Source organism: Cicer arietinum, chromosome 5 (genome assembly GCF_000331145.2).
Source record: "Cicer arietinum cultivar CDC Frontier isolate Library 1 chromosome 5, Cicar.CDCFrontier_v2.0, whole genome shotgun sequence".
Lineage (NCBI taxonomy): Eukaryota > Viridiplantae > Streptophyta > Magnoliopsida > Fabales > Fabaceae > Cicer > Cicer arietinum.
Genome location: NC_021164.2, coordinates 56,733,341 through 56,743,630, shown reverse-complemented (window position 1 = coordinate 56,743,630; position 10,290 = coordinate 56,733,341). Strand labels below are relative to the sequence as shown.

At 29.8% G+C, this 10,290-nt stretch overlaps 1 protein-coding gene across 2 annotated transcripts; it reads right to left on the bottom strand.

Annotated features, from left to right (window-relative positions):
• Positions 1-4,955: 4,955 nt before the first annotated feature.
• LOC101507821 (uncharacterized) lies at positions 4,956-8,567 on the bottom strand. Of its 2 annotated transcripts, none has more exons than XM_004500233.4 (7): positions 8,281-8,567; positions 7,584-7,677; positions 7,090-7,209; positions 6,888-6,966; positions 6,469-6,555; positions 6,185-6,247; positions 4,956-5,536 (listed from the first exon to the last, which is right to left on the bottom strand). In XM_004500233.4, the coding sequence occupies exons 2-7, from the start codon at positions 7,637-7,639 to the stop codon at positions 5,459-5,461; spliced, it is 483 nt and encodes a 160-aa protein (XP_004500290.1). In that variant the 5' UTR covers positions 7,640-7,677; positions 8,281-8,567; the 3' UTR covers positions 4,956-5,458. The 2 variants fall into 2 exon arrangements, with proteins under 2 accessions (XP_004500290.1, XP_027190183.1); XM_027334382.2 differs by having other exon boundaries at positions 6,109-6,247; positions 8,281-8,563.
• Between the last annotated feature and the right edge of the window lie 1,723 nt (positions 8,568-10,290).

Here is a 10,290-nt window from a genome sequence, read left to right as displayed (position 1 = left end):
CATTTTTTAATAGTATTTTGCCTTTATTGAATGAATCAAACAATTCATTCTTTAATACTATTTTGCCCTTGTTGAATGAATTCAAATAATTCATTCTTTAATACTTTTATGCCTTTGTTTAATAAATTCAAAACAGCGAGGATGCTGAACTGCAGTTTCTTCCAGCTCGTGAGGCCATCCTCGGCACTTTCATACTTAGCATTTAACTCAGAATTTTTCCTTCTTTTTCCTTAATGAATGATAACCTGTTTACTTATATAAAAACACTCAAAAGCACAGATTAGTCATTAAGCATAATCATAATCTTTAATTAATTTTGTTATCATTAAAACCAATTGAGAGAGATTTTGTCTCAACAATGTTGATGTTTTATTTGAAATATATTTTTTAGATATTTTTCTGTTGAGAAGCCGTATTCGAATGAGCAAAAACTATTGGAAGGAAAAATAGAATAATAATTGTTAACATTACATTTGATACAACTAACGAAAAAAGAGGAAGAAAAGACAAATTAATTTTAGGATGCGAAAAAGATGGAAGATATAATTCAAAATAAAAATCAATAGTAACTTGTTCTTATAAGGATAATTGACCATTCAAACTCAAACTCAAACAATTTAGATGATAATTTAGACGGTCATTCATATTCGGGGCGTTTTGATGAAGATGAAAGAAAATTATTTAATGACATGATAAAGTATAAGCTTGCACCAAGATTCATTTTGAATGCTTTGAAATAAAGAAATAAATAGAATCTCACAGTTTCCTCTCAAATATATAAAGCAAGGAGTACTTATCAATCATCTTTGAGAGATTCGTACACATAAATGCAACATCTATTGAAGTTAATACAAAGTGAAAATTATGTGCATTGGACAAAAAGACGAAAGGATTCAGATGTTCAGAGAGACATATTTTAAAAGAGTCATAATTGTATAAAGTTGTTGAAAATATTTTATTTTATTTTGATATGTGATAGCACATACAAAATATAGATATTGACTACCATTGCTTGAAATTGTCTGTGTAGCATCTATTAGGTTGACATTTTATATAGTATTTGCTTACTTGAAACAAGATTGACAAGAAAACTTCATATGGGCATTTGAAAACTTTATGGAAATGATTATATTTTCTGAAGTAGCAATGTCAATCAAAAGAAAAGGGGTTTGACTTTATATTCATTTTTTTTAAATTACTTTTTATTTTTAATTTAAACTAACTCAAGATTAATCTTGGTTACAAAACAATAAAGCATAACGTTCTTGGTTAGTGAAAATAAATGAAAATAATTATTTCCATTGATCACTGATTATGAGTGATAAATAATTAAGGATAAGGTTAAGAGAATCACACAATGATGTATTTTGGTTCACCCAAGATGGGCTACGTCCAGTCCTCACAATTTGTGAGTTTTTCCACTAATGTACTTTCATAAGAATGTTCTTGCTTTCACACAAACTTCCTTGATCAGTTTGCAATTTTCACCTTTCAACCTTGAAATGATTTCTTGCAATTACCTTTCAATTCATAAAGGATTTTTACATGTTACCTTTTAATCACAACAATGAATTTTACAAAATAATCAAACTATCTTTAAGAATATAGTCTTGAGTTTCAAATTAAATTATGAAAGAAGGTTGATGAATCATAATCTACTAAACACTATTGAGATTGATTTTCAATAGAAAACTCAGTGAAAAGATCATTGAATCTAGTAAAAGAGAACTGAAACTTTTGCTTGAATTAAGAGCATTGATTTCTCAAGTGTGATTGTTTAAGTGATTAACTTATTGCACTAGAAATTCTTGCGATTGCCTTCACCTTGAGGTTCTTCTTATAGGTGTGATGAAGTTGATGATAGCTCATATGACCGTTGCTAATCTAGTTATTCAGATTGATGTTTTAATAGACATGTGTTCTATTTTATTCAGAACATTTTTGTTATGTAACCAAAATGTTTTTGTTTGTGCTTTAGTGAATATTGTGACTGAGATAATTTAACAATTGTTTGGAGTCAGTATTTCGGCTTTATACGCAAGTTGATTGTTCTACAAAGGTGCATCATCAATGTCCTTTTTATCCTTGATGTCCTAGATGTACTTGTCCATAGGCTATCAATCTGGAGATTGATCTTGTTATCGTTCTTGATGTTGTTTTGTTTTTTTTAACCTTTTTGAGCTTGATCATTGTTCTGAGTTGCCTTGATATTTGTTTCACTTAAGATCTGTATTTTGGGAAATGATTCATATCATTTTATCTTTAAAACAAATTGTCCAGAATGATCTTGTTTGATAAGACTGATACTTTCGAAAACCAAAATGATCTTGTTTTGCCTAGACTGATGTTGTCAAAAATAGAATGATCTTGGTTTGTTCATAATGTTGCCAGAACGTTCTAAAATAATCTTGTATATACCATAATGATATTGTGTTGTTGTATAGTTTTATATGATTACCTATCTTCGAAGAATACACATAAAAGTGCAAGTTAAATAGCAATACAATTAAAATCATGATTAGAATTTAATTAACTTGTTTGATTGTCTTCAAAATATTTAATTTGGGATTTTGCCTCAACATATTCGACTAGTGTGGAGGAGTATGATCATCACTTGCAATATTTTGAGTTAGTGTATGCCAAAATTTTCATTTTTGTTGAGTATGTTAAAAATTCATGGTTCACACCTTACAAAGAAAGATTAGTTGTTGCTTGGACCAATAAAGTGATGCATTTAGGGAATCCAACGACAAACGAGTACTTTTAAATTATGATTTTTTTATAGAAATATGATTGAGTCATTTATGTGATTTGATTTAATTTGTGTTATGTAATTTATTTGTAGAGCGGAGTCCGCTCATTGAAGATTGAAAAATATATTGCACACTAGTAATGGAAACTTTTGTAAAAGTTCAGATGTTGTGAATATGATGTTGAAGAATCAAATGTGTAGCATCAAAGTGTCTTTCCAAAAAAATATTATTGATATTGAGCAGATGTATAATTCACCATTTTATCAAATATTTCATCACTTTGTATCATGGAAATGTACAAGAAAAAATTGATAAACAATTAAAGAGAGTAAAAATAGTAGGTATTGACAAAACAAAGTGCTGTATCTGGTATTGTCATCCCTTTAGATACCATTCATGTTTTTTTTTTTTTTTGTTGAGAAAATTCAACATAGAACATAAATTGGAGCATGACAAATCTTTATCACAATATGACTTCTTCGAAGAGTGGGAGACATGAAAGCATACATGAAGACAATGGTGGATCTTCTCAGGAGCGAGCAGGGGCCACGGCATCACTTGATCTTAATTCCCATACTAGATTCTTATATTTTACAGATTCTTACTATTTTTCTCTTCTACTTAAATACAGTAAAAAAACAAATGTAAATGGCTCTTTAGCAATAATCTTCTCATCTTTACCTCAATGTAAAGAGATTATTCAATTGTTCTTAAATTACAACCCGTTAATCATATTAGAAATTATGTGATTGAATATATAAATCAAAACGAGGTATATATTTATTATAATTTATATTGATAAAATATAATAAAATTAATACAACAAGTTCTATATATATAGATAAACTACCTAATATCGAATGATAAACTAACTAATCTCGAACAGACAAACTCTAACGCCCTACTTAGCAATTTAATTACTATATATTAGTAAACTTTTACATGTTAACCGTTAATATATGATATAGTGTGATATTATTTGTTAATTCTGAATTGTTTTAATTAATTTGTGTATTTTTTTTAGAGTGACACGATGTTTAAACATATAAGAAAATTGATGCATTTTTCAAGAAGAAAGTTTTCGACAAAGATAAAAATCGTAAAAATCGATATACTTTATTTGATTGAATTGTGTGAAGTTCTAAAAACTTGTGTGAATTGTGAAAATTGTAAAATTTGTGATAATTGAAATTCTAACTTTTTCAACTTATCGACTATGTATGAATTGTGTGAAACTTAAAAAAAAAAAACTATATGACTTTTATAAATTTCAATTATAATATTTTAGTTAATACTTGTAGCTCACCGCCTCTCCACAATATTGCAAGATCTGCCACTGAAGGCCACGGAGTTGGCGGTGGTAGTTTGCTAGCTAGATTTGTGCATTGTGTTGTACCTTGGTTGAGTTGACACCACGAAAGAGGGCTTGAACTCCAATGGAGGTGGCAGAGTGCCATGACATGGGGAAGACGGATAGAGGAGATTGATGTTGGGGGGAGAAGGTGGAGGGACGACAAAGGGATTATATGTAGGTGGAAGGGGATCAAAGTGATTGTGGAGAGGGTAGGGGTGATGGTTGTGCTCTTAGAAGTAGGCTCTCATTGGTGGTGGAGCAAGCCTCTACAAAGGGAAGAGACAAGGGATCCATGACGGCACATGGGAGAAACCCTGGTCCCTAACAGTGGAGTAAGGGAGCAACTGTATAACTATTTTTTCCACTTTAGTATTGACTTATCAAAAGCTAGAGTGGACTACACACACATAGGGTCTTTATGGTTCAATTTGGATTTGTGTTGGGCAAAAAGTCATATTTCCCAAAGATAAAAATCGTATACAATTTCAGTTTGGATGACTTCTTAAAAAAATCCAATTCAATTTGATTGAGTGTGGTTTAGATTACATAGATTTGTTTATTTTTATCAATGCATATATATATAAGAAAATGTTTATTGTTATGAAAAAAGTTCGAGAAGAAACACAAAAATCTTAAGCAGCAACATTTAACTCTTACAAATAATAACCACCTACTATTCTATGTATGGTTAATCAAAACTTGATTGGTCAAAACTCCTATTTTATGCATTTTTTCTCTTTCTTGCAACAATTTATTCATAATAAACAACACTTCTCATATTTATATTATATCAAACAGCATAACAATACAAACTAAATAAGATTAACATTTTTTCTTGACTCGTTAAAAAGATCAACATAGATAACATAAACTTATTCAAAAGTTATGTGGATAAACTTATTGAGATATGTTAAAATGGCTCACGGACATGTCACAATTGTGTATGAGTACCAAACTCAAGTCCTTATCTGTTATCTCATTGGCATAACCAAATAAGCTCTAAATAAACTCTTCCAAACACTTTCTATCCTGTACAACGATATGTAAAAGACAGACACATAATTGGAATACCTCAAGATTAAGACCCAACAAACTAAGTTATTTGTAAAAACTACACCAAGTAACTTTACTATATCAGCTGAAACAACATGAAGGAACAAAGAAAAGATATTCAAGACTGAAGTGAACCAAATTATGTTTAAGGTTTTGGACATCAACCATACAGGTAAATATAATTGTCCATTTGTTGGCTTGAAGTTGTAACTTGTGATGATATCCCAATTGATAAATAGGTGGTATTATCTGGTGTGGCTCCCCATTATTTGAAAGATAAAACCTTCCCATTAGATCGTTACTTCGTATCTGATGCTCGAATACCATACCGCTTGAAGATTTCTCTAAATCCATAAGCACTGATGTCGTAGTTGAACTGCAAATGCACAAAATAAATGAAAGTCTGAGAAACAAAGTTTCAAAGACGAAGCCACTAAGATCCACTATATCAGATCATATTTAAGCAACTCATACACGTTTTACTTCAATGATGTAATTTTTAAGCAACTCTTAAGCAATCCACACTTTTATACTTTTTAATTATTACTTAATTTTGTTTCAAATTGAAATATCAATTCTGAGTAAGAAAATTTGTTTTTAAATGCTAAGGAGCAGTTCCTTATACATGAAATAAAGCTTAGCTTTAAGGAATCCCTCCATGCTGGGTGGTCATCTCTTTACTGTATCGTATCAGTTTTAATGTTGCTGTGGTGGTGCACTATGCACCAGGTGCTTGTGTAGTCGTTGTAAACTATTTCTTTTTATGGTTATTCTTGGCACGACTTGTGTTTTGAATAACTCTATTTTAATACATATTTTTGGCTTTTTCAAAAAAATAAACCTTCACGCCAAGTAGCCAAACTCCAATGGTAAAACAAAAAGGAGCGGTTGCATATCAAGAAACATGTGCTAAAGTTGCTCATAGCGGTATATTACTAGACTTATTACCTAGGATCTGTTCACCAAGTATTCGATATTTGATATGTGCTACAATTTGCCTGAAAAGGGGGAGGGGGACACTTACAGGCAAGACCTTCACATTGTATTTAGTAATATTTTGATCAGCTACCCTTCCCTGGCTAGCTGCCTGTAATAAAAAGAAACACAGGGCTCAAATAACAAAAAAAAAAACATCTCCATTGAATCAATAAAAATATCAACCTATTAAAAAAATCAAATTATTGCCATAGAATCTGTCGTTTGCTTAATCGTGCCATCGGGAGAAAATTTATTACAATTTCCTTTCCTGCCATGAGCAATTTAAGCGGTGAGGTGAAAGACTGAAGTGAACAGTAAGGAACAACATACATGTGATGGACTATGAAATATTTCAATGAATGGATACTCCGTTTTCTGCCGACTTATACAAAACCCGGGATATTTTGGACATTCAACCTGCAAAGCATCAGAAAATTATCGATCCGTCGATGTGGAATAAAAATGCTACAGAATAATTAACCAAAACCAAAGAAATTAATAGTAACAATAGCAAGCAATAAAGTACAGAAAAAGGAACACGATAAAAGATAAATTCCAATGTATGCCTATTCCTAGTGCCTACATTGCTATAAAAGTAAACTTCAACTCATTGCAAACTAAAAAGCACATTTGTCTATGCTTTAGTGATTCTATCGGATGAGACAGTTGCAATGCTTCATTGTGGGTGATATATACATATGACTACAAGTGCCACCACTAACAAGAGAGCATTACTAAGAATAACTTACGCGCATAAATTTTACGTGTGGATAAAACTCAGCGGCAGCTTCTTCCAAGACTTTGTCAAGATGTTCTGTGTAATTACTCCTGCATTGTTAAATAATAACCAGTTATTCCTAAACTAACTCACTTTTCTACTTTTCTCTTTTATTCAGACCTAAGAAAGCTTCAAAGTAAAACAATTCAATAGCTGACTCCAGACCAGATCACCTGATAGTAAAAGCAACAACCACAGGAAAACCTTCATGAAGGAGACTGACAAACTCACGCTCGGAGGTAAAATGAATAACCCGTGATGGTCCAAGATCCTTCGGATAACCAGTATAGTACCTAATATTATCACAACAATTCCATTAAATTGATACCTCACAATAATATAGGAGGTAAACTTGTTCCAAGAATAATCCATCAAGGCATTGTGCATATCATCTATCATCTAAATTAATATTATGCAAAGTAAGTTACCATAGTACTGAACTTTGTCAATAATATACAATGTTTTGGATATGAGATTCCATTTATTTATAGATATGAATGAACAATTCTTCAATCATATGACAATAATTAGTTTCTACTATATAATTAACAAAAAATGTCCGGAGAAAAAAAAGGTGACATTTTAAAAAATGATTGAACATTCTCAGATGAAGATTGATAAAGCAATATTTAAAAACTAATGACACCAGTAATTGACATGCCCATACTTGCAAGTTCCCCGAAGATGACCAATCATTCGATTGAAAAATGACGAATCTTCCATTTCAAAGTACTACAACAGGTGAACTATATATCCAGTTCCTGCAGCATAAACAAATGTTATTTCTGGGTGCTGATTACATTAATCTCAACTTATACACAGATACCAACTAAACAAACTGGTCAAAATTTCATAATTCACTCTGTGCATCAGTAGCTCAAAATCAAATAACCAATTAAGCACACAATAATTATAAAGTGCACTATTAATCTCAGTAAACCCTATCTTGCTTCATTTTATCTATAATCAGTGTCTTGTACACAAAATTCGGTTGAAGCATTTTATCAAACAGCTAACAAGCATTGTACCATGAGGCACAACAAAAGCAAAAACAAATAAAAACATTACAATACAAAAAACCACTTCGACTCAATCATTTTCCAACGTGCAATGCCAAAGTGAAAAGATGAATGAAAGAAAGAATGGCAAAGTGAGTGGGTAATTGACTGAGTGCAGGAATTAAAAAATTTCTATGTTGTTCTCAATAAAGTGAGGTCATCATAATTTAGTTTTAATGGCCAAAACTATTTAACTATTTAAATATTTTCTGCCAATATCTTCTAAACTGCTATGAAAATCAAAACAGAAAAATAAGAAACTACATTCAACGCAGAAACGAAAAAACGAGTTTCTCAATTTTGTACCTTGGCTGACAGGCGCGGTTGCAGAAACGTAAAAATGGGTTCTGAACTGTGAAGATGGTGAACGATTCGTGAACGTTCAGGAGAAGATGATTTGAGCAATTTACACTGTTTGGTTAGAGAACAAGAGTTTGAAGCTTGAAGGACAGAAAGTGAAAGAAAACCAAGAGAGTTGAAAAATGGGTAAATATGCAAATTGGTATTTCAAATTATAATTCTCAATAATAACCAAAATAGTCTTTATTACTATCATGTATATTTCTTGAGAATTTGGCTCATCTACTTTAATTCAATATCAATATATTCATAATTATACTAATTTTATTTATGAAATTTAAATCTATCTATGTCTAATTTGTTTATAATTAATCCATATACAATTAGACTCACAAATTTATTTCTAAGATAACAAAAAAATTCTTAGGTAATTTTTTTCACGAAAAGATGGCATTGATGTGAAATCAATATGGTTAAGTCATATATTCAATTACAGTGTCAAATCAAAATAAATAACAACAAAATTTTACATAGAAATAACTTTAATTGATATTTACAATTTTAGGTATGTATTTGTCAATTTAAAACATTTAGTGATTGAATCGACCGGATTGTAAAATTAGCTAAGAATTCTTAATTTTGATATGTCAATGTATTATTTTGTCCGAAGGAATAATTATTTGTTGTGGTTGGATGTTAATATAAAATAAAATAGTTTAAGAGTGTTGATTTGTTAAAAAATGAGAACTAGATATGACAACATTTTTTGTACAATGTTTTATTTAGAAACTAGTCATGAAACTAGATAAAATAGAGACTAAGAGATTGGACAAAAACATAAATTGGTGTCCTTCACTAAATAATTGGACAACTTTTTGTCTCAATTACAAACTATTAAAATACCAAAATACCCTTCTTATTTTCTCCTAAAAAAATTATTATACATTTCTACTTTCTCATCTCTCTATCCTTCGTATTCATCTTTCTCTATTGTCTCATGTCTCTCTTTACTTTCTCCTTATCTTCGCTTCTCTTCTCTCTCTCCTCTCTCCCTTTCCTTTATACTTTTACCCATATATTTTCTCCTCTCTCTTGTTTCTCTTAATTAATTTTTTCATTTATCTCTTTTATTAATATTTGCATTCATAAATGTATAGGACGATGAAATGTTTACTTTAAAAGCAACTTTGTAATAAGTTACTTCGCTTAATAATTTAATATGAACGATCAATTTCATTAATCTAATTGTTGATTATTGACATAATATATTAATGATTAAGCACACAAAACTTATATAAATCCAAAATTTGTAGTTATGTTATCTAACAATCAATATTTACTTATATTTTTTAAGCTTAATTGCATTTTTTATCTCCCTATTTTCACCAATTCATTAATTTGGTCCTCCTATTTTAAAATCCAACAGCTTTGACCTTTCATTCATATTTGTTAACTAAAAAAAATATATTGATTGAGCATATTTTAAATAACGTGATTTACAATATTGTGGGTTAGAACCATCTAGATGCATTAATTATTTATATGATATTAATTAAATTACAAAAAAAGAATATTTTCAGAAATTAAAATTAAATTTTTTTAGAGGTTTTTGTTGCAATTTCATGGATATTAATCATTCAATATCATCGTATCATATGGCACATCATAATTTTTTAATTAAAAAAATCAAGAGAGATACCATAACTAGTTGATTTTAAAATAGAACAACCAATTTCACCAATTGGGTGAAAAAAGAAGAACGAAAATTGTAATTAAAACTATTTTTTAAAATTTTATTATGAGTTCATTTGAAATTATTTGATAAAGTATCAAATAATTTTAAAATTTTATAAAAATTTGTGGATTTGATCTACTCAATAAGAACTTTTGATTTGACGGTTGAATTACTAAAACTCATCGTTTATATTGAGTTATTAAGCAGATTAATTCTATGAATCATAGAGTTACTCCTAGAGTCAACGGATCTCCACTCATATATATATATATATATATATA

Excerpts from the sequence above, each read along its gene's own strand:
- LOC101507821 (XM_027334382.2), bottom strand. The coding sequence starts at position 7,639 with ATGGAAGATTCGTCATTTTTCAATCGAATGATTGGTCATCTTCGGGGA. Across the intron at positions 6,556-6,887 it reads CACACGTAAAATTTATGCGC|GTTGAATGTCCAAAATATCC; the intron begins GTAAGTTATTCT and ends GATGCTTTGCAG. Across the intron at positions 6,248-6,468 it reads TATTTCATAGTCCATCACAT|GCAGCTAGCCAGGGAAGGGT; the intron begins GTATGTTGTTCC and ends TTTTTATTACAG.